Source organism: Pelobates fuscus, chromosome 1, assembly GCF_036172605.1.
Source record: "Pelobates fuscus isolate aPelFus1 chromosome 1, aPelFus1.pri, whole genome shotgun sequence".
Taxonomy (NCBI): domain Eukaryota; kingdom Metazoa; phylum Chordata; class Amphibia; order Anura; family Pelobatidae; genus Pelobates; species Pelobates fuscus.
The window spans coordinates 497,817,173-497,843,381 of record NC_086317.1 but is presented as its reverse complement, the minus strand read 5'-3'; the positions used below and the strand labels follow the sequence as shown (position 1 = coordinate 497,843,381).

Genomic DNA, 26,209 nt, shown 5'->3' with positions numbered 1-26,209 from the left:
AATAGGTGTAACAAAACGTCTATTCCTGTTCTTGGTATAGAGCCTGTCACGAATCCTATTATCTATATCGATGAGGTAGTCAATAAGGTCCTCTAAGGCAACAGGAAGCTCCTTAGCTGCTACCTCATCCAATATAGAGTCTGATAAGCCTTCCATGAAGGCAGTAGTTAACCCATTGTTGGTCCAATCTACCTGTGAGGCAAGGGATGAATAGCGAAATCAGCCACAGATCTAGAACCCTGTTTAACTCTCATTAATGCTCTTGCGGCATTCTTAGACCTTTTCATAGTGTCAAAAGTTCTACGAAAAACTGTAAGGAAACTGTGAAAGTCATGCACCATAGGTCCATTAGCCTCCCAAATAGGGTTTGCCCATTCAAGTGCTTTGTCGGTAAGTTGGTGCATAAAGAATCCAACTTTAGACCTCTCTGTGGGAAATGAACGTGGATACATCTCAAAATGAAACTCTATTTGGTTAATGAACCCTCTGCAAGTCTTAGAATCCCCTCCATACCTAGGAGGAGGTGTTAAATGGGCCGAAGTAGTAGGCAAAATGGATACTTCAGGAAGCAGGGGTGGGGGAGGGTTAGGTGCGGTTGCTGGAATGGTTCTAGCTAAGAGCGTCTGGAGAGCCTGAGCTATCTGATCCATACGGTGATCCTGCTCTACAAATCTAGCCTCATGGGACGCCATCTGTTGAGCTAAATCTGCGGGGTCCATGGCCCTATCGTAATGTAACGAGAATATACCCCTACACGCAGGATCCAGCCAAACAGAAGACAGCACAGAGGAGAGATACGTCTACCGGACCTTAGAGTGGCCGGACTCGACGTAAAAGGAGAAGTACAGAGTCAGGAACGATCCGAGGTCAAGGGCACAAAGAGACAGCGTAAAAGAGAACTAGCCGGGGTCTGGTACACAGGAATCAGCAAGCCGGCAAACAGTACTGTAACGGATCGCCTGGCACCCCGACTGGGTACCTCCGTTAATGGATGCTCCTAGCGCTCCTGAGGACTTCAAGCACTGCAGCAGACACCACAACCACCGACTCAGAGAAGCATAGGAATCCTCTCTAGCATATGAATGCTGTAGACCCTTGAATAGGAACCATACGAATAGGCTTACACTCCTAGCAGTCAACTGGAACAGCATACAATAAATCCTCCCCCCCAATAATGAGACGACACTTCACTTTGAGGGTTAAGCAGGAACTCTGGACTGGCTCATCCAGCCTGGCTTTTATTTCCATCTCACACATACAGGCCACACCCAGGGGGAGGCATAAAATAACCAATCCGAGATATGGTACAACCCACACATCCCCTCCCCTTAGCCTGAGAGATAATCCACTTATTATACAGTTTAAAATATAACTTTTACACAATATCTATAACTTCAAAACCATACATCACATTCACATAAAAATCACATATTCAGACTCAGCATACTTTAAACATAAACACTTCCCAAAATCAGGCAAATCCCTCCAGTGGATCAAAAGTTACACGGAAGTCCTTTTATGACCGACCGCAAGCACATTTTCTTGCCCAAAACAGTTCCATAGATTTGGGCTGTGCGGTCGGTCAATTCCTGGCATAAAAACGGCTAAGTCCCATTCGAAGTGTGCCTGTACTTCAACTTTAGTCGACGTGTCGAAGTGGAGTTGATGTTAAGGGTCGGCAATGTTCAAAGTTAAAATGGCCGCCGCCACGTGGTCCTTTGTCCGATACCGGCCACTTCGACGACTTCGACGACTTCGACAACTTCGGTAACTTCGACAGCTTCGGTAACTTCGACAGCTTCGACAGCTTCGACAGCTTCGACTGTGTCCGAAGTGCCATATACAAAAGTACCAATCTGTCCCCAAAGTATTTAAAGGGCTAAGGACAGTATTATACAATCCCCATGCCCAAAAGTAGTTCTCAAAGGGTCAGTACATTATGGTAGCAGTCCATAAGCCCCAATTCAGTCCCTTAAAGGGCAATACCTCCCAGGGACCATAATCACTGGGCAGGAGGCTAGCAACCAGGCTTCTCCAGTTCTCAGTGGCGAGGTTGGTTCCGCCACAAGTACAGACAAGGATAAAGCGAAAACAAAGTCAGAATACAAAGCCAAGGTCAAATACGGAGAAACACAACTGAACACAACAAGCACTAAAGGGAACTGTAGCAGAAACCACGATAGGGCAAGGAACTAAGGGAAAAGGGTGAGTATAAGTAGCCTTCAAACTAATGTGATTGGCTCCTGTCACTTCCACACCCCCAACAGGTAAGTGTATGGGGTGATTGGCATGACAGGAGCCAATGGGAGCCTTTTTGCAATTTAGGCTCCCACTGTCTCTTTAAGAGCGCGCCCGAGACTCGCGGCGCGCTCTTAGCTGCAGGCGGGAAACGTGACCGCATCTCGCGGGAAACGTGACCGCATCTCGCGGTCACTGCCCGTCTCCCTGTTAGGAGAGTCGGATGAGCCGCGCGCGGCTCGTGCAGCCGCAGGACTGCGCGCGGCTTGAAGAGAGGACCGCGGCCGGCCCCCGGATAAGGTAAGTACCGCTACAGAGACATGAGGACACTGATATACTGGCTGGGAGTCATGGGGACACTGAGAGACATGGGGACACTGAGAGACATGTGTCCACATGTCTCTCTGCTGCCTTTCCCACCATCCTTCACATACCTGAGCTTTAGTCTGTCTCTGCAGGCTGGGAGCTGCTGTCTGGACTCTCTGTGCTCCCCCGCGGATCAGTGAGTAGAGAGAGGCAGGGAGTAGGAGTAGAGAGTAGAGAGAGGCAGGGAGATGCTGTAACTTCCTATCCCTGCCTCTCTCCACAACCTATCCCTGCCTCTCTCCACACACAGTGACACACTCACTAACACACTCTCACTAACACACTCTCACTAACACACTCTCACTAACACACTCTCACTAACACTCTCACTCACTAACACTCTCACTCACTAACACTCTCACTCACACTCTCACTAACACACACACACACTCACTAACACACTCACTAACACACTCACTAACACACTCTCACTAACACTCACTAACACTCTCACTCACTAACACTCTCACTCACTAACACACTCACTCACTAACACACTCACTCACTAACACACTCACTCACTAACACTCTCACTCACTAACACTCTCACTCACTAACACTCTCACTCACTAACACTCTCACTAACACACACACACACTCACTAACACACTCTCACTAACACACTCTCACTAACACACTCTCACTAACACACTCACTAACACACTCTCACTAACACACTCTCACTAACACACTCTCACTAACACACTCACTAACACTCTCACTAACACTCTCACTAACACTCTCACTAACACTAACACAATCACTAACACACACACACTAACACACACTCACTAACACTCTCACTAACACTCTCACTAACACTCTCACTAACACTCTCACTAACACTCTCACTAACACTCTCATTAACACTCTCACTAACACTCTCACTAACACTCTCACTAACACTAACACACTCACTAACACACTCTCACTAACACTCTCACTAACACTCTCACTAACACTCTCACTAACACTCTCACTAACACTCTCACTAACACTAACACACTCACTAACACACTCTCACTAACACTCTCACTAACACTAACACTCTCACTAACACACTTACTAACACTCTCACTAACACTCTCACTAACACACTCACTAACACACTCACTAACACACTCACTAACACACTCACTAACACTCTCACTAACACTCTCACTAACACTAACACAATCACTAACACACACTCACTAACACACACTCACTAACACACACTCACTAACACTCTCACTAACACTCTCACTAACACTCTCACTAACACTCTCACTAACACTCTCACTAACACTCTCACTAACACTAACACACTCTCACTAACACTCTCACTAACACTCTCACTAACACTAACACAATCACTAACACACACACTCACTAACACACACTCACTAACACACACTCACTAACACTCACTAACACTCTCACTAACACTCTCACTAACACTCTCACTAACACCCCCACTAACACTCTCACTAACACTCTCATTAACACTCTCACTAACACTCTCACTAACACTCTCACTAACACTCTCACTAACACTCTCACTAACACTCTCACTAACACTAACACACTCACTAACACACTCTCACTAACACTCTCACTAACACTAACACTCTCACTAACACACTCACTAACACACTCACTAACACACTCACTAACACTCTCACTAACACTCTCACTAACACACTCTCACTAACACTCTCACTAACACTAACACAATCACTAACACACACTCACTAACACACTCACTAACACACACTCACTAACACACACTCACTAACACTCTCACTAACACTCTCACTAACACTCTCACTAACACTCTCACTAACACTCTCACTAACACTCTCACTAACACTCTCACTAACACTAACACACTCTCACTAACACTCTCACTAACACTCTCACTAACACTCTCACTAACACTCTCACTAACACTAACACACTCACTAACACACTCACTAACACACTCACTAACACACTCACTAACACACTCACTAACACACTCTCACTAACACTCTCACTAACACTCTCACTAACACTCTCACTAACACTCTCACTAACACTAACACACTCACTAACACACTCTCACTAACACTCTCACTAACACTAACACTCTCACTAACACACTTACTAACACTCTCACTAACACTCTCACTAACACACTCACTAACACACTCACTAACACACTCACTAACACACTCACTAACACTCTCACTAACACTCTCACTAACACTCACTAACACTCTCACTAACACTCTCACTAACACTAACACAATCACTAACACACACTCACTAACACACTCACTAACACACACTCACTAACACTCTCACTAACACTCTCACTAACACTCTCACTAACACTCTCACTAACACTCTCATTAACACTCTCACTAACACTCTCACTAACACTCTCACTAACACTCTCACTAACACTAACACACTCACTAACACACTCTCACTAACACACTCTCACTAACACCCTCACTAACACTCTCACTAACACACTCACTAACACACTCACTAACACACTCACTAACACTCTCACTAACACTCTCACTAACACACTCACTAACACACTCACTAACACACTCACTAACACACTCACTAACACTCTCACTAACACTCTCACTAACACTCTCACTAACACTAACACAATCACTAACACACACTCACTAACACACTCACTAACACACACTCACTAACACACTCACTCACTAACACTCTCACTCACTAACACTCTCACTAACACTCTCACTAACACTCTCATTAACACTCTCACTAACACTCTCACTAACACTCTCACTAACACTCTCACTAACACTTTCACTAACACTAACACACTCACTAACACACTCTCACTAACACTCTCACTAACACTTTCACTAACACTCTCACTAACACTCTCACTAACACTAACACACTCACTAACACACTCTCACTAACACTAACACTCACTAACACACTTACTAACACTCTCACTAACACTCTCACTAACACACTCACTAACACACTCACTAACACACTCACTAACACTCTCACTAACACTCTCACTAACACTCTCACTAACACTCTCACTAACACTAACACACACTCACTAACACACACCCACTAACACTCTCACTAACACTCTCACTAACACTCTCACTAACACTCTCACTAACACTCTCACTAACACTCTCACTAACACTCTCACTAACACACTCACTAACACACTCACTAACACACTCACTAACACTCTCATTAACACTCTCATTAACACTCTCACTAACACTCTCACTAACACTCTCACTAACACTCTCACCAACACTAACACACACTCACTAACATACTCACTAAAACACACTCACTAACACTCTCACTAACACTCTCACTAACACTCTCACTAACACTCTCACTAACACTCTCACTAACACTCTCACTAACACTAACACACTCACTAACACACACTCACTAACACAATCACTAACACTCTCACACATTTTTTTTTTTAATTTAATCCCCCCAGCCTCCTTACCTGTGTGAGAGCTGGGGGGATTCCCTGGGGTCCAGTGGTGTTGCTGGCCCTGCTGTCACCCAGCTGGCGGGCGCGCGAGGGAGCACTGTCCCCTGAGTGCTCCCTCTTCAGCTCCCTCGCGCGCTGCGTACTGATGCCGGAGCCGGAAGATGACGTGTTAAAACCACCATCTAGCCCCTCATACCTCCCTAAAAATAGCAAAATCTTACTTTTATTCAAGCTTGAAGCTGTAGCTCTGCATGCTGTTTGACTCAGAATAGTCAATAGTCAAATCCTGTCTGCTGACATCATCAGAAGTGGTAGCCTGATCCAATCAAAATGCTTCCCCATAGGATTGGCTGAGACTGACAAGGAGGCAGATCAGGGGCAAAGCCAGCATGATTCAAACACAGCTCTGGCCAATCAGCATCTCCTAATAGAGATAAATTAAATCAATGAATCTCTATGAGGAAAGTTCAGTGTCTGCATGCAGAGGGAGGAGACACTGAATGTTTGGATGCATTTTAGGCAGCCATGACCAGGAAGCACCTCTAACAGCCATCTGAGGAGTGGCCAGTGAAGTTAGCACTAGACTGTAATGAAAACACTGTATTTTCTCTGAAAAGACAGTGTTTACAGCAAAAAGCCTGAAGGTAATGATTCTACTCACCAGAAGAAATTCAATAAGCTGTAGTTGTTCTGGTGACTATAGTGTCCCTTTAACTTCCTCCATAAAATGCAGATACTGTGACAAACTACCCTTTGCCACTGACTTTTGGAGGAGCTTGATTGCCAGCCTCCTGCCTTATGACTATGGCCCATGGCTAGTGATGTCCCGAACTGTTCGCCGAACCGTTCGCCAACTGTTCGTCAGCGAACAATAGCGTGTTCGTGGTGGGCGAACATACGCGATTTCCGGTCCGCCCCTTATTCGTCATCATTGAGTGAACTTTGGCCCAGAACCTCACAGTCAGCACACATTCCAGACAATCAGCAGCAGACCCTCCCTCCCAGAATGTGTCTGCTGACTGAGGTTCCGGGCCAAAGTTCCCTCAATGATGACGAATAGGGGGCGGACCGGAAATCGCGTATGTTCGCCCACTACGAACACGCTATTGTTCGCCAGCGAACAGTTCGCGAACGGTTCGACAAACAGTTCGGGACATCACTACCCATAGCTAACACTGTGTTCCCAGATTGCAAAAAGCCTCGTTTGTTCCTTTTTCCCTATGTGGTTCGGTAAATTGAGTTTACCGAACAAACCGCCGAACAGCCGGACCACACGCAAATGGAGTGTGCAGCCAATTTACCTCCCAGAAGCTGTGGTTAACCGCAAGCTAATTGACGAATGGCTGGGTGGTCGCCGTTCGTATTTTCGGCGGCCATCTTGTTTAGTCGAACGCGGTCAGCAGTGTTTTGCCGTTGAGTTCATGGAACTCAAATCGGACACACGACGGCACAAACACCGCTGAACCTTACCTTCTATGGAACTTCGACGCTTCGGCGGGAGTCAACACTTCGAACATCACTTTAACTCTGGCTATTTACATGAACGGCCCCGTTCGTGCATTCAAACTCATTTGAACTATGTGAAAAAGACTGACCGCACAGCCTAAATCTATGGAACTCTTTTGGACATGAAAGCCATGCTTGTGGTCGGTAAAATATGACTTCCATGGAATTCGGGAACCACTGCCCTGATCTGGGTGATTTTTGGATTTGTTGTTCACCCAGATCAGGGCTATCCAGGGATGTATGATGTGGGGATATGTTGTTGTTTTTGTGTTTTGGGGTAAAACTGTATATTTTCTGCCTGTGGTAATTAAGTTAGTCCATTGTGTTTGATAATTATATCACAGGCAGATGGGAGGGTTTGTGTGCCTTAGCTGGGAGTGTCTGACTGTACTGTACTGTGTTGATTGGCTGTTGTAACTTTGTGTCCTGTGTTCCACAAGGTCCACATGGGAAATGTGTATATAAGAAATACCCTTGTGCTCATTAAACCAGTTCAACTTGACCCTCAACTCGCAGCCTTGACTCGTGTTTGGAGGGGACAGCTATAATCACTACAAGGATACTCCCTTAGCTTCACTGAGCTCTTGTAAGAGCTTGTTCCTGTTCCTGCTTCGCTCTCTGGGAGGAAGAGAGGTTCAACCACTGGAACCTGGAGCCTTATCATAGGTCCAGGGTGGGTAGAAGACGGCGAGACCCCAACCAAGCTGCGGCAGTTTGTGGGGTCTGCGGTGGTAATGGTGTCTGGTGCTGTGCTGATGGTCCTTGGTGAGTGCTAGGAGCAACCTTTCTACGGTCCAACCCGAAGCTAGCCTGGGGTAGTCGTAACAGTTACCAACCCACTATTTGCATGCAGCTGCGTGGAGCATTCGGTCCACGAGACCAGAGGAGGGGAGAAACGCGGCTGTGCATAGTGTTCACCCGATGAGGGGAGCAGCGTGGCTATGTGGAGCAGATAAGTTTGCTACAGATTGCAACACAGGGATAGGAGGTAGAAGTAGCCAACTTGAATGGACTTTTTTGAGGCTGGTTACCAAACTAACTCAGGCACAGATTGATTTAAAGTCTAATACCTGGTTAGGTTTCCTGAGGGGGTGAGACCTCATTACCATTGCTGGGACCATATATAATGCCCTTCTCTCTAGCAGTTATTTTAGTAACTGATGGCGTCCACTTTCCCAAGAGTTGCTCCACCTTGGGCTAAGTTTACATGTGACTGTTTGCTGTTGCGAGTTTTGGAACTTTCTGTTTGTGTATGGCTGACACCTCTTGTGGCTCCCCAGCTACTTCTTATGTCTAAGTTACCCTAAGTCCATTCTAGGTGTGGGGTGTGCAATATTTGTTCAATTTCTTATGTGCGCTCCTGATGTTCTCTTCCAGCTAAGTGGATTTGGCTGTGGAGCCTGTGCAGTCCCACTTGTTATCGATCTTTAAAAACACTTTTATGCACTACCGGAATAGCATGGCTTGTTAATTTACATTTTCTGGTTTCTGTAGGCAGGGAATGCATTTCTTATCAATGTTTGTCTTCACCACCCCTATATATATATATATATATATATATATATATATATATATATATATATATATATATATATATCTTATTGTGTTATGAGAGCCTGTATGATTCCCCATATGGTTTTGTTATATGTATTGAGTGTGTCTCCTTACGTTTAATATAATGTGGATAGGGGTTAGTTGTGAGTGTAAATAAGGCATTGTGGCTAAGTTCCATTGGAGCCACTGGAACTGTGATCTCGCACAAATGAAAACATTGCACTTTCTCTGAACGTAATTAGAGTGTGAATGGGTGTGTGCATGGGCGTCTGCATAATTTTTCAGCTTGTTCTGCTATTTTTCGTGTGAGATTGAAAATACAGTGCAATACCGGTGCCGGACAGTAGGTGGCGCTGTGTATGGAGAGAGACAGGGACAGGAAGCTGCATCTACCGTCCCCAAGCATCTCCACACTGTCCCATGGAAGCGTTCAGCTGTCCATCTCCCGAAAAACTGGAGAGAAAGAGGAAGTACCCCCCTACCCACCCGCGATCCCTGGCCCTGAATGCAGCATTTCAAAATTCCTGGCCTTTGAAATGCTGTCATTCCGTCTGGTGGAGACAGACAGTTTTAAAAACCTGATGGCATTATTGGACTGCAAGAAATGCACCACAGGCCGCAAATGTTTCTTTTTTTTATATGTTCCAATATTTTGGAGCCTACCCCAAATAAAAAAACAAAAACGAAAAAACAAACAAAATAAAAAACAGTGTTGGCTACCTCCTCCTCCTCCATCGCCGCTTCCACCTACACCCCCATGGTCACCGCCTCCTCAACCTCCTACTCCACATCCACCTCCTCCTCCTAGTACAAGATTATTATTTTTAATTTGTATGTATTTTATGTTATTTTAAGTTATTTCCCTATCCACATTTGTTTGCAGGGCAATTGTCCTACTCTTACCCCCATTTTACTTCATTTTGCAGCCCTCCAGCCCTTTCCAGGACTTTTTTAGAGGCGTTTTAGTGCCCAAAAGTTCGGGTCCCTATTGACTTCAATGGGGTTCGTGTTCGGGGTCAAGTTCGGGTCAAGGTCGAGGCCGAACTCGAACTTTTTGCCGATGTTCATCCAAACGCGGCGAACCCGAACATCCAGGTGTCCGCTCATCTCTAGTTACCACCCATCTCATTTGGAGTTCTTGAAGGTTGTTCAAGCCCCAGGCCTTTAGTATCATTGATCCAAGCAGAGATCTGACTGCCATTATGGGGTCAAGAAGGAATTGTTTCCTAGTTGACAAAATTGGAAGAGCATCTTTAGGATCAGCAGCAAAAACAGATGTGAGAAAGGCTGACCTTGATGGATGCATGCGTCTTTTCAGCCTGTGTAACCAAGTGACTATGTAATATCCCAATAAACATATACATCAGATATTTAATTCCATAAAATCGCTCTGCTGCTAAAACTTACCAAGGATTCGAGTTTTGCCACTGAAACCTTTCTCACTTAGGGCTGAAATAATCCATTTCATGTATTGGGAGACTTGTTCTATCTATGGATGAGAAGATACTTTTATAATAAATAATAATTGTGCAAAAGCTGAAAGTGTGTATGATCAATGGTGGTTATAATACTCCCTAGAGCAAGTCAGCTCATAGAAGTGGTCAGGATGTACTGTCCCTGTCCCCCTTAGTGCTGAAATTTAAACATTGCAATTTCTTAGAAACTGCAATCTATACATTGCCGTACTAAGACTGCCTCTAGTGGCCGTCTATCAGAAAGCCCCTGTAGGCGCTTTCTGAGTAATACAGTGATGTCACCTCACAACAAGGTTCTGAATCCCCTCCTGTCCTTCACAAGCTGCTCTGGGGAGATGGACTCTTTACGTTTTCTCTGTAACACTGTTATTACTATTCTGTACTGTTTGCTACATCTGACAGCGTTTCATACTTGTATTCTATGTGACATTGTTTCTATCGTTTTGATATCATTTTCTCTATGAACCAGGAATGATAAAATATAAATAATTCTGCACATTCTCAGCTTTTTAGAACATTTTCTAATGTTTATTTTTACAATGAAGCAAATTCTAATCACTCACTTTATAAATATACACTTTCTTCTCATAGAACTACTCTAAATCTTCGGTTTTTTATATTTTATCTGGTTAGATTTGAATTTCCCCTCCTCATTTTTCTGCCCATCCCAAACTGAATTTGAAGATTGTATCCAAATTTTTTTTTACATAAGGTTTAATTGCAATTTTTTTTCCCGTATTATTCTATATTGATACATATTTACATATATCATCGTATTACAGTGTATGTATCATGCTGCCATATTTATGTACACTGATGCACTTGTAGTTGTAGTGCTGGTGTTTGTGACCGAACGTAATGCAAACAGACAGTCCCTCACCTGCTCCTCCATTGCTGACAGACGTCCTTCCAGTTGGAGCCCTTCTCTTCCTTTCTCAATCTTTAACAGACTCAGCACAGCAGACATACTGTGGGAGACATGACAATAATTAACAATATCACAGTATTTCTCCATGAAACGCACAGACAGCGTGTTACTAGTTTCCAAGTATGTCCCGGAGTCTAGGTGTTATTACCCAATGTGGCAGAACCACTGCCTATTTGTGGATTTCCCTTTTGCATTATGTGTGGTTCCCTGTATTTTCGTATAGTGTGTCCTGTTCCCCGTTCGGGAGAGTTCATACGAACGTAACTCTTTTGTATCCTGAACAGGGACCACCCCAATAACCCATTCAGAACGTTAGTTAGAACGTTCACACCTCTAACATAGTTGTAAAAACCACAAGGGAAGCAATTAATGATGTAACAAGACCAATCTCGCCACTGTGCATTGGAGGAGCCTGGTTGCTTGCCTGCTGCCTTTTGACTATGGACCGGGATTTAAATTCTTTATTTTTCTATGCAGAAAGGTCTATTCATGTATTTCTGCCCTGGCATTCGGTAGATTCTCGGATTTACTGAATTAACGCATTTAACCCAGATAGCAATGCAATGGAGTCTATTCGTGTAATAAAAGACTTTGGCTCCATGGCAATTTGTATGTGTGTCGTCTGAGCGCCATTCAGTAATAATGTGCGCTCAGACCTAAGCTATCTGGGGATATGTTGCATGTCTGTATTTTATGTAATAAATGTAACCTTGTGTATTTTATTGTATTTTACTGTAATTTTGCTACCATGTGGCTAATGGAGTTTTGCCTCTGTCCTTGGAGATAATTGGATTACGTCTCAATTAGCTCCAGGATAGAAGACTCTGTGGAACTGGTTTTGGGCAGAAAAGCCATGCTTCATTTGGTCACAAAGGACTTCGATCTCTCTTTTGAACCAATGGACCAATTTGGATGATTTTGTCATATGTTTGGAGTATGCTGATTCTGAAATTGTAAGTTTTGTGTGCATACTTTTAAAGTTATGAATAATGTGGAAAAACTGTATTTCTCTGCCTGTGATAATTGCATTACCCATTGTGAGGGGAGGATTTTGTGTGGGAGTGTCTGAGTGTATTGCATGTGTTTATTGGTTGTTTTTCAAAACCCTGTGGGTGGTACTAATGTGTAAGAAAGTGTATATAAGAACAATAAACCCACAGCTCTGTCTGTTCCTGCTTGACCCTCTGTCTCGTTCTTGGGGGGATTTATTGTATGCTGTTCCAGTTTGACTGCTAGGAGTGTAAACCTATTCGTATGTATTTTCCTATTCGGATGTTTACAGCATTCGTATGTTTGAGAGCATTCATATGCTTCTCCGGTTCGGTGTCTACAGTAGCTGTGCCTGTGTCTCTGGAAGGGAAGATCTACCCTTTTTATGCCTGGGGGTGCCGTTACAAATGAGCGCACCCCTGGGTGGCTGCCATTTTGTATAGACGAATGCAAGCCAGAGGGAGCGTTCGTGGATTGCTTTCCGACCTGCTCATTTCCAGAATGAGGACATCCCATTAGAAGGTTCCCACCAATTATTCAGAATGTTCACACTAGTAACATAAGTGCAAAACCGCAAGGGCAATAATTAATGAGTTCTCCTCTGCGTGGCCGCCGTTTCGTATGGGCTAACTCTGTGGCGAAACCTTGCTCACGGTGCCTAGGGAGATATCAGCTATGCCTCACTGATGATGCCTTACAAGGCTGAAACGATCGTCTGGGGTTGCGGTGTCTCTCGTGCAGAGGGAACTTGCTGGCATTTCGGATCTGGACTGCCCGTATGGGTGGGACCAGTCTGATATGTTTCAGAGAAGTTCTCTCTGTAATGGCACAAGATGAGCAAAAAACAGCTTGAGAACTGAGCGGTGACCGACCGAAGGGCAGGCTATTTCAGTTGCTGCCCGTTCTCAGTATTCTCTTGCGACCCATTTTTTACTCTCCACAAGTTTAAGGGATAATCCAGACGTGGACCCCTTGCTCACGGTGCCTAGGGAGATATCAGCTATGCCTCACTGATGATGCCTTACAAGGCTGAAACGATCGTCTGGGGTTGCTGTGTCTCTCGTGCAGAGGGAACTTGCTGGCATTTCGGATCTGGACTGCCCGTATGGGTGGGACCAGTCTGATATGTTTCAGAGAAGTTCTCTCTGTAATGGCACAAGATGAGCAAAAAACAGCTTGAGAACTGAGCGGTGACCGACCGAAGGGCAGGCTATTTCAGTTGCTGCCCGTTCTCAGTATTCTCTTGCGACCCATTTTTTACTCTCCACAAGTTTAAGAGATAATCCAGACGTGGACCCCTTGCTCACGGTGCCTAGGGAGATATCAGCTATGCCTCACTGGTGATGCCTTACAAGGCTGAAACGATCGTCTGGGGTTGCTGTGTCTCTCGTGCAGAGGGAACTTGCTGGCATTTCGGATCTGGACTGCCCGTATGGGTGGGACCAGTCTGATATGTTTCAGAGAAGTTCGCTCTGTAATGGCACAAGATGAGCAAAAAACAGCTTGAGAACTGAGCGGTGACCGACCGAAGGGCAGGCTATTTCAGTTGCTGCCCGTTCTCAGTATTCTCTTGCGACCCATTTTTTACTCTGTGGCGAAACCAACCTCGCCACTGTCCACTGGAGAAGCCTGGTTGCCCGCCTCCTACCCGCTGACTATGGCCCCTGGTAAACTTGTACTTTTGGAATGCAATAGTTGGGCATGTTGTATTGTATTATGCTGCTACTGACCCTTTCAGAACCATCTGGTGACATACTGTGGAGTTACTGGGTGGCCACCATTTCATGTATCAGAGGCACATGGTGAGAACAATGGATAGTGGCCATTTTAACTCACAGGCACTGTTGTGACTTTTCTACACAGTGCCAACTCGCCGGTATTTGGTGCACAAAGACATCGTGCAGTAGTTTTACACTATACAACAGGGGACACATTATACAGTAATTATTTTTTATATAATCTGTATATGTTCTGCGGAATCTGCATTAAACTGTATCTTCCAAACTACTGAACGGATCTGGGTGAATTTTGGATATGTGGTTCACCCAGATCCCCCGGTTCTGAGGATATGTGGGGTTATTGCATGTTTTAGGGTCCCTGTGATGTGTTTTATAAAACTGTATTCCTCTGCCTGTGATAATGAGATTACCCATTGTGTTCAGTAATCATATTACAGGCAGAGGGGAGAATTTTGTGTGGGAGTGTCTGTGTGTATTGTACGGATTGATTGGTTGTTCTGTAAAACCCTGTGGGCTGTACTATGTTTGTGGATTGGGAATAAAAGAGACTGTATGTGCCAGTACAGTCAGATTCTGCTTGACCCTCAAAACGAAGTGTCATCTCGTTATTGGGGGAATTGGATTGTATGCTGACTGCCAGGAGTGTAAACCTTTCTTATGGTTTTTCCTGTTCGGCTGTTTCCAGGATTCGTGTAGTTTGCAGTTCGGGAGATTGGTGCTTACAGTAGCTGCCTGTGTATCTGGAAAGGGGGATATCACCTAAACGGTTTTTATCCTCTTGTGGGCGAAACGGTCCGTTACAAACGCCAACCAGGCGTGTAGTGGAACCCTTGCTAAACTGTGAATTGCCCTGATTACCCTGCAATGTGTGTTACTGTACTGATATCCCTTTTGTGTGTTTCCCCAAGCTTGACCCGGTGTTTCGTTCCTCGTGTTTTGTAGAACTGTAAAACTGCCTGCTTCCCATTCGGGAGTACTGAACCACCTGGCACCTCGACTGGTCACCTCCGTTGATGAATGTTTCTAGCGCTTCCCAAGGGTTCCAAGCACTCCACCAGACACCATAACCACCACAGACCCCACGAACTGCCGTAGCTTGGTTGTGGTCTTGCTGACTCCTACCCACCCTGGACCTACGACAAGGTCCAGGTTCCAGTGGGTGAACCTCTCCTCCAAGACAACGAAGTAGGAATAAGCTCTTAAAAGAGCTTAGTAGTGACTATCCAAGGGAGTATGAAGTTCATATCAATCCCTTGTAGTGATATAGCAATTCCCCCAATAAGAGACAAGACTCTAAATTGAGGGTTAAGCAGGAACAGAATGCACTGAGGCTTTATTGTTTCTTTTATACACTTTTTTCCACACTTTTTGTCCACGTGGACCTTGTTGGACACTGAAAACACAAACTCAACAACCAATCGTTTACAGTCACACAGATAAACACTCCCATTCATTACAGTAAATTCCCCCGTCTTTTTGTGAGATAATTGAGTTAATTGCTGTATCAACTCAATTATCTCCAAGTGAAAAATATACTTTTTACACATTTTCTATAACTTCAAAATTATACATCACATTCCAATAAAAGTAAAATTTTCTGAACCAGCATATTTAGGGAACCGACATATCCAAAAAACATGTGAATTGGTTCAGTGGTACGGGAGATAGCTGGAAGTCTCCTTGACCCACCGCACGCACATTTTCATGCAGGAGGCCGTTGGTGGAAATAGGCAAGGTTAATGTGGCGTTCATATAGTCGAACACTGTTCGACTACTGTTGAAGCGTCGAAGTCACAGAGAAGGTAAAAGTTCAGGGGTGTTCATGACCGTGTTCGGCTAAATTAAAATGACCACTGCCATGTCTTCATATGCATGAACGGCGGTCGCTTCGACTACTTCGGCACTTAGGCTGCATCCGAAGTGCCACTTCAAAAGTGTAGAACTGTAACAGTACAAATTAAAAGGCCAGTCTTTTAAAAGCCAATAAGCCCAAATAGTGTTTTTAAATGGCAATACCTCCCAGGGGCCATATTTACAAGGCAAAAGGCTAGCCATTAGTTCTCTCCAAGCACAAGTGGCGAAGGGCACTTTGTCACAGGGGACAACCACACAATCTCATTTAGAATGCGGTTTTAGAACATTTGCACCTCATAATGAGGTGTCAAAACCACCAACCGTAAGGGAAGCATCGGCGCGTGCCAACAGTTGGTGGCGGCCTGTTCATTAAACGAAAGCTATCCAGGGGGAGCATTCGGTTCCCATATGAGGAGTATTCTCACCAATCAATTGGAACGTTGGCAACTCGCAATATAGTGTGAAACCGCAAGGGAAGTAATTCATGAGTGCTGCTCTGGGTGGCTGCCATTTGTACAGACGAACCCCGGCCAGGGGGAGCATTCACATACCAAAAGAGATGCTTATCTTGCTGGGCTTCACACAGGGATCCCTCAAACCATTCTGGGGGTCCCTGAGATTGGTGGGGACATCCTGTGGGGACAATGGCAGAGGTTGGCGGGCTCTCTGTCACTGGGCGGTAAAGAGGCGGGAAGTTCCCTGTTCTATGACCCTCCCAGATACAGAGACCTCTGGGAAGATGACCTCTGGGAGAGGGAGGGCCCTGGTAGGGGACATTAAGTGGCGGGAACAGGGGACGAAGGGACTGGAGTTCCGGTTCCGTTATACGACCCCCGGGCGGGGGAGGACCCTCTGGTCCCCAAGCGAGACGGAACCACCCGGTTCTGTGTAGACTACCGGAGGCTCAAGACAGTCTCAAACGCTTACCCCATGCCTCGTATCGACAATGTGATGAACTACCCTTCGCCACTGGCTTTTTGAGGGGCCTGATTGCCAGTCTCCTGCCCTGTGATTATGGCCCTTATAATGTCTTAAGGCACGTCCTTCCAGTTGGAGCCCCTCTGCCCCTGGATTACAACTTTTGCCTGCATTGCTTGGATTTTACATTCCCCCTGGGGTATTAGTGGATTGGTTCGGTAAATTAAACTTCTATTACAGCCAGGACAATGTTGTTCAAACACATGAACAAACTGCCGAACGACCGACCACCCTGCAAGTGGAGTGTGCGGCTTGTTAACCACCCAGAAGCTGTGGTTAACCGCAGCTTAATTTGCAAACGGCTTGGTGGTCGACATTCGTATAAACGAATATGTGGCGGCGGCCATCTTTACTGCCGAACACCCAGCGGTGTTGGTCATCGACTGCGTGGAACTGTTTTCGGCTACTATTTTCCACAAACCCCGCTGGTACATCCAGACCTTTCATCCGTTTGTCTATATGCATACGAACGCTGCGTCGTTCGGTAGTTTCACACTCATGAACTAGATCGACCCTATGACTAAACACTGTGGAACTAATCCTGGGTTGAATTCTGCCGAACGGCCATTGAGACAACTTTAACCCCATGGCGATCCAACTGTATTTGTGATATCTGAGCGCTTTTCGGACATACTGAGTGCTCAGATCAAAGCTATCTGGGGACATGTTGGACATATAGGTTAAACATTGTACTATATGAGTTATGGATTTTTATGTGGTTTTTGTTGCAGATATTTCCTGTACCTGGAGATAATTAAGTTACCACCAATTAATCCAATTATCTCCAGGATAGAGGAGAGGGTGTAGAAAAATGCACTTTGTTTTGATTGGTTTATGCTCCTTTTGTTCCTGTGTTCCATCAGGTTCAGGGGGTGTGCCTCTGGCCTGAAAATGTGTATATAAGAAATGCAAGTTGCTCATTAAACCAGTTCTACTTGACCCTCAACTCGCAGTCTTGACTCATGTCTGGAGGGGACAGCTATAATCACCACAGGGATTGCCATGCTCTTCATACTCCCTTAGCTTAAAGCACCACTATAGGCACCCAGACCACTTCAGCTCAATGAAGTGGTCTGAGAGCCAAGCTGGTGGTAAGCATTGAAAGGAAAAGGGAATTTGGTTGGACGAGTGGGTAAGTTGGTGCATAGGCACGTGGAGTCTTTCATTGGCAAGGACGCATATGTAAGCTAAGTCTGTAGGGCAATAGGTGTCAATGATTATATGTTTAAGGACCACTTTAGCTCAATGAAGTGGTCTGGGTGCCAGGTCCATCTAGGATTAACCCTGCCTTCTGTAAACATAGGAGTTTCAGAGAAACTGCTATGTTTCACTGAGGGTTAATCCAGCCTCTAGTGGCCGTCTCCCTGACAGCTGCTAGAGGCGCTTCCGTGATTCTCGCTGCAAGAGCCGTGCGCGCATTCAAACTGCCCATAGGAAAGGTAAGTGCTGAAGGGGTTTTAAACACACACACTCTCACAAACATTTACTGACAGAGACATACTCAGTTACAGACATACATACACACTCACTGACAGACAGACACACATACACACTCACTTACAAAACATACACTCTCACTGACAAACACACACTCACTAACAGACACCAAACAGACTCACTAACAGACACACACCAACTAACACTCAGTAACACACACTCACACTCACACTCACTGACACACAACCTAACACACACATTGACACTCACTAACAGACTCACTCAATAGCAGACACACTCAAAAACAGACACACACAAAAACTAACACTAACACACACACACATACACACACTGTAACACTAACACACACACACACACACACACATTTCATTAAAATTTAATCCCCCAGCCTCCTTACCTTTGGGAGAGCTGAGGGGATTCCCTGGATTCCAGTGGTGCTGCTGGGCGGCCGGTCACCGGGCTGGCTCTCAGGCGTGCGAGGGGGCACTCTCCCCTGAGTGCTCTCTGCCCAGCTCCCTCGCTCGGAATGATGTCATATTCCAGCTCCGGCATCACTGTGGTGCGCGAGGGAGCAGGGCAGAGAGCACTAAGGGGAGAGTGTTCCCTTGCACGCCCGCAGGACCGGCCGCCCGGTGACACCAGGGCCAGCCTCAGCGGGCCCTGAGGTGGCCAACTCCTTGGCCCCCCAGGAAAAGAGGCTGGCCACATTGGCATACATACTGGGATGCAGGGCTGCCGGGCCCCCTGGTGGGCCGGGCCGGTCGCAGACGCGACCTCTGCGACCGCGGTATGTACGCTAGTGACCCCAATATTGTTATGGATGTTATGTTTGGTTTACATGCAACTAACACTATGGTTTATTCTCTATTGCACGTGTTTCCTGTTGGGCTGTGTACTTCCTTGCTGTATCTTTTAAAACATGGCTGCTATACAGGAATAGCCTGCAGTGTCTTTATTTATATCACCTGAAACATGGTGTCAGAAGTATCTGAACCTGGTCTGTTTCACACACTTGATGCCAGGAGCTTGCAAGTCTTGCAGTGAGAGACCTTTTAGAATTGATTGTGCCTCCTGTAGCAGTTACAGCTACTACTGTCCTGCACGCTGAGCATTGGGAGCAATTACAGCTACTGCTGTCCTGCACGCTGAGCATTGGGAGCAATTACAGCTACTACTGTCCTGCACGCTGAGCATTGGAAGCAATTACAGCTACTACTGTCCTGCACGCTGAGCATTGGAAGCAATTACAGCTACTACTGTCCTGCACGCTGAGCATTGGAAGCAATTACAGCTACTACTGTCCTGCACATTGAGCATTGGGAGCAATTACAGCTACTGCTGTCCTGCACGCTGAGCATTGGGAGCAATTACAGCTACTACTGTCCTGCACGCTGAGCATTGGAAGCAATTACAGCTACTACTGTCCTGCACGCTGAGCATTGGAAGCAATTACAGCTACTGCTGTCCTGCACGCGGAGCATTGGGAGCAATTACAGCTACTGCTGTCCTGCACGCTGAGCATTCGAAGCAATTACAGCTACTACTGTCCTGCACGCTGAGCATTGGAAGCAATTACAGCTACTACTGTCCTGAACACTGAGCATTGGGAGCAATTACAGCTACTGCTGTCCTGCACGCTGAGCATTGGGAGCAATTACAGCTACTACTGTCCTGCACGCTGAGCATTGGAAGCAATTACAGCTACTACTGTCCTGCACGCTGAGCATTGGAAGCAATTACAGCTACTGCTGTCCTGCACGCGGAGCATTGGGAGCAATTACAGCTACTGCTGTCCTGCACGCTGAGCATTGGAAGCAATTACAGCTACTACTGTCCTGCACGCTGAGCATTGGAAGCAATTACAGCTACTACTGTCCTGAACACTGAGCATTGGGAGCAATTACAGCTACTGCTGTCCTGCACGCTGAGCATTGGGAGCAATTACAGCTACTACTGTCCTGCACGCTGAGCATTGGAAGCAATTACAGCTACTACTGTCCTGCACGCTGAGCATTGGAAGCAATTACAGCTACTACTGTCCTGCACGCTGAGCATTGGAAGCAATTACAGCTACTACTGTCCTGCACACTGAGCATTGGGAGCAATTACAGCTACTGCTGTCCTGCACGCTGAGCATTGGGAGCAATTACAGCTACTACTGTCCTGCACGCTGAGCATTGGAAGCAATTACAGCTACTACTGTCCTGCACGCTGAGCATTGGAAGCAATTACAGCTACTGCTGTCCTGCACGCGGAGCATTGGGAGCAATTACAGCTACTGCTGTCCTGCACGCTGAGCATTGGAAGCAATTACAGCTACTACTGTCCTGCACGCTGAGCATTGGAAGCAATTACAGCTACTGCTGTCCTGCACGCGGAGCATTGGGAGCAATTACAGCTACTGCTGTCCTGCACGCTGAGCATTGGAAGCAATTACAGCTACTACTGTCCTGCACGCTGAGCATTGGAAGCAATTACAGCTACTACTGTCCTGAACACTGAGCATTGGGAGCAATTACAGCTACTGCTGTCCTGCACGCTGAGCATTGGGAGCAATTACAGCTACTACTGTCCTGCACGCTGAGCATTGGAAGCAATTACAGCTACTACTGTCCTGCACGCTGAGCATTGGAAGCAATTACAGCTACTACTGTCCTGCACGCTGAGCATTGGGAGCAATTACAGCTACTGTCCTGCACGCTGAGCATTGGGAGCAATTACAGCTACTACTGTCCTGCACGCTGAGCATTGGGAGCAATTACAGCTACTACTGTCCTGCACGCTGAGCATTGGGAGCAGTTACAGCTACTGCTGTCCTGCACGCTGAGCATTGGGAGCAATTACAGCTACTACTGTCCTGCACGCTGAGCATTGGAAGCAATTACAGCTACTACTGTCCTGCACGCTGAGCATTGGAAGCAATTACAGCTACTGCTGTCCTGCACGCGGAGCATTGGGAGCAATTACAGCTACTGCTGTCCTGCACGCTGAGCATTCGAAGCAATTACAGCTACTACTGTCCTGCACGCTGAGCATTGGAAGCAATTACAGCTACTACTGTCCTGAACACTGAGCATTGGGAGCAATTACAGCTACTGCTGTCCTGCACGCTGAGCATTGGGAGCAATTACAGCTACTACTGTCCTGCACGCTGAGCATTGGAAGCAATTACAGCTACTACTGTCCTGCACGCTGAGCATTGGAAGCAATTACAGCTACTGCTGTCCTGCACGCGGAGCATTGGGAGCAATTACAGCTACTGCTGTCCTGCACGCTGAGCATTGGAAGCAATTACAGCTACTACTGTCCTGCACGCTGAGCATTGGAAGCAATTACAGCTACTACTGTCCTGAACACTGAGCATTGGGAGCAATTACAGCTACTGCTGTCCTGCACGCTGAGCATTGGGAGCAATTACAGCTACTACTGTCCTGCACGCTGAGCATTGGAAGCAATTACAGCTACTACTGTCCTGCACGCTGAGCATTGGAAGCAATTACAGCTACTACTGTCCTGCACGCTGAGCATTGGAAGCAATTACAGCTACTACTGTCCTGCACACTGAGCATTGGGAGCAATTACAGCTACTGCTGTCCTGCACGCTGAGCATTGGGAGCAATTACAGCTACTACTGTCCTGCACGCTGAGCATTGGAAGCAATTACAGCTACTACTGTCCTGCACGCTGAGCATTGGAAGCAATTACAGCTACTGCTGTCCTGCACGCGGAGCATTGGGAGCAATTACAGCTACTGCTGTCCTGCACGCTGAGCATTGGAAGCAATTACAGCTACTACTGTCCTGCACGCTGAGCATTGGAAGCAATTACAGCTACTGCTGTCCTGCACGCGGAGCATTGGGAGCAATTACAGCTACTGCTGTCCTGCACGCTGAGCATTGGAAGCAATTACAGCTACTACTGTCCTGCACGCTGAGCATTGGAAGCAATTACAGCTACTACTGTCCTGAACACTGAGCATTGGGAGCAATTACAGCTACTGCTGTCCTGCATGCTGAGCATTGGGAGCAATTACAGCTACTACTGTCCTGCACGCTGAGCATTGGAAGCAATTACAGCTACTACTGTCCTGCACGCTGAGCATTGGAAGCAATTACAGCTACTACTGTCCTGCACACTGAGCATTGGGAGCAATTACAGCTACTGTCCTGCACGCTGAGCATTGGGAGCAATTACAGCTACTACTGTCCTGCACGCTGAGCATTGGGAGCAATTACAGCTACTACTGTCCTGCACGCTGAGCATTGGGAGCAGTTACAGCTACTGCTGTCCTGCACGCTGAGCATTGGGAGCAATTACAGCTACTGCTGTCCTGCACGCTGAGCATTGGGAGCAATTACAGCTACTACTGTCCTGCACGCTGAGCATTGGAAGCAATTACAGCTACTACTGTCCTGCACGCTGAGCATTGGAAGCAATTACAGCTACTACTGTCCTGCACGCTGAGCATTGGGAGCAATTACAGCTACTAATGTCCTGCACGCTGAGCATTGGGAGCAACTACAGCTACTACTGTCCTGCACGCTGAGCATTGGGAGCAATTACAGCTACTGTCCTGCACGCTGAGCATTGGGAGCAATTACAGCTACTACTGTCCTGCACGCTGAGCATTGGGAGCAATTACAGCTACTAATGTCCTGCACGCTGAGCATTGGGAGCAGTTACAGCTACTGTCCTGCACGCTGAGCATTGGGAGCAATTACAGCTACTACTGTCCTGCACGCTGAGCATTGGAAGCAATTACAGCTACTACTGTCCTGCACGCTGAGCATTGGAAGCAATTACAGCTACTACTGTCCTGCACGCTGAGCATTGGAAGCAATTACAGCTACTACTGTCCTGCACGCTGAGCATTGGGAGCAATTACAGCTACTACTGTCCTGCACGCTGAGCATTGGGAGCAGTTACAGCTACTAATGTCCTGCACGCTGAGCATTGGGAGCAACTACAGCTACTACTGTCCTGCACGCTGAGCATTGGAAGCAATTACAGCTACTACTGTCCTGCACGCTGAGCATTGGAAGCAATTACAGCTACTACTGTCCTGCACACTGAGCATTGGGAGCAAATACAGCTACTGCTGTCCTGCACGCTGAGCATTGGGAGCAATTACAGCTACTACTGTCCTGCACGCTGAGCATTGGAAGCAATTACAGCTACTACTGTCCTGCACACTGAGCATTGGGAGCAATTACAGCTACTGCTGTCCTGCACGCTGAGCATTGGGAGCAATTACAGCTACTGCTGTCCTGCACGCTGAGCATTGGAAGCAATTACAGCTACTACTGTCCTGCACGCTGAGCATTGGGAGCAATTACAGCTACTACTGTCCTGCACGCTGAGCATTGGAAGCAATTACAGCTACTACTGTCCTGCACGCTGAGCATTGGAAGCAATTACAGCTACTACTGTCCTGCACGCTGAGCATTGGGAGCAATTACAGCTACTGCTGTCCTGCACGCTGAGCATTGGGAGCAATTACAGCTACTGTCCTGCACGCTGAGCATTGGGAGCAAGAATACCAGCATCATGGCAGCTGCTAATAGCACTGAAGCATTGAGGGTGAGTGGGGATTGCAGCAGTAAGTGGTGCGCGGTTCGATCCGCCCCCTATTCGTCATCATTGAGTAAACTTTGACCCTGTGCCTCACGGTCAGCAGACACATTCCAGCCAATTAGCAGCAGACCCTCCCTTCCAGACCCTCCCACCTCCCTCCCAGCATCCATTTTAGATTCATTCTGAAGCTGCATTCTTAGATAGAGGAGGGAAAGTGTAGCTGCTGTTCATTAGATAGGGAAATTGATAGCTAGGCTAGGGTATTCAGTGTCCACTACAATCCTGAAGGACTCATCTGATCTCTGCTGTAAGAACAGCACCCCAAAAAGCCCTTTTTAGGGCTAGAACATCAGTTTGCTTTTTTTTTTTTGCATGTAATGTAATTGCAGTTGCCTGCCTGCCAGCTTCTGTGTCAGGCTCACAGTGCATACTGTGCCCACTTGCCCAGTGCCACCACTAATATCTAGTGTCACAATAGTTTAAGCTTGCATTTAAAAACAAAAAAAATTGTCACTGTAATAGATTGAATAGCAGTTAGTTGTCTGCCAGCTTCTGTGTCAGGCTCACAGTGGATACTGTGCCCACTTGCCCAGTGCCACCACTCATATCTGGTGTCACAATAGCTTAAACTTGCATTTAAAAACATTTTTTTTTCACTGTAATAGATTAATTAGCAGTTAGTTGTCTGCAAGCGTCTGTGTGTCAGGCCAACAGCGTGTACTCTGCCAGTGTGCACAGTGCCACTCATATCTGGTGGCACAATAGCATGCATTTAAAAACCCACAAACTTTTTTTCCACTGTAATAGATTGAATAGCAGTTAGTTGTCTGCCAGCTTCTGTGTCAGGCTCACAGTGGATACTGTGCCCACTTGCCCAGTGCCACCACTCATATCTGGTGTCACAATAGCTTAAACGTGCATTTAAAAAAATAAATTTTTCACTGTAATAAATTGAAGAGCAGTTAGTTTTCTGCCAGCTTCTGTGTCAGGCTCACAGTAGATACTGTGCCCACTTGCCCAGTGCCACCACTCATATCTGGTGTCACAATAGTTTAAGCTTGCATTTAAAAACAAAAAAAATGTTTTCACTGTAATAGATTGAATAGCAGTTAGTTGTCTGCCAGCTTCTGTGTCAGGCTCACAGTGGATACTGTGCCCACTTGCCCAGTGCCACCACTCATATCTGGTGTCACAATAGCTTAAGCTTGCATTTAAAAACAAAAACATTTTTTCCACTGTAATAGATTGAATAGCAGTTAGTTGTCTGCCAGCTTCTGTGTCAGGCTCACAGTGGATACTGTGCCCACTTGCCCAGTGCCACCACTCATATCTGGTGTCACAATAGCTTAAGCTTGCATTTAAAAACAAATTATTTTTTTCCACTGTAATAAATTGAAGAGCAGTTAGTTTTCTGCCAGCTTCTGTGTCAGGCTCACAGTAGATACTGTGCCCACTTGCCCAGTGCCACCACTCATATCTGGTGTCACAATAGCTTAAGCGTGCATTTAAAAACAATTTTTATTTTCACAGTAATAGATTAATTAGCAGTTAGTTGTCTGCAAGCGTCTGTGTGTCAGGCCAACAGCGTGTACTCTGCCAGTGTGCACAGTGCCACTCATATCTTGTGGCACAATAGCGTGCATTTAAAAACCCACAAACTTTTTTTTCACTGTAATAGATTGAATAGCAGTTAGTTGTCTGCAAGCGTCTGTGTGTCAGGCGCACAGTGGACACTGTGCCCATTTGCCCAGTGCCACCAGTCATATCTGGTGTCACAATAGCTTAAGCTTGCATTTAAAAACATTTTTTTTCACTGTAATAGATTGAATAGCAGTTGCCTGCCTGCCAGCTTCTATGTCAGGCTCACAGTGGATACTGTGCCCACTTGCCCAGTGCCACCACTCATATCTGGTGTCACAATAGCTTAAGCTTGCATTTAAAAACAAATTATTTTTTTCCACTGTAATAAATTGAAGAGCAGTTAGTTTTCTGCCAGCTTCTGTGTCAGGCTCACAGTAGATACTGTGCCCACTTGCCCAGTGCCACCACT

The 26,209-nt window shown here is 46.2% G+C and overlaps 1 protein-coding gene across 1 annotated transcript in view; it reads right to left on the bottom strand.

Annotated features, from left to right (window-relative positions):
• Window positions 1–26,209, bottom strand: part of LOC134573608 (transient receptor potential cation channel subfamily M member 2-like) — a 447,574-nt gene that overhangs the window by 101,901 nt on the left and 319,464 nt on the right. The window contains exons 25-26 of the mRNA XM_063433396.1: window positions 11,519–11,606; window positions 10,571–10,652 (exon numbers count right to left, since the gene is read on the bottom strand). Coding sequence (XP_063289466.1) covers window positions 10,571–10,652; window positions 11,519–11,606 — 170 coding nt within the window. The remainder of the gene's footprint in view (window positions 1–10,570; window positions 10,653–11,518; window positions 11,607–26,209) is intronic.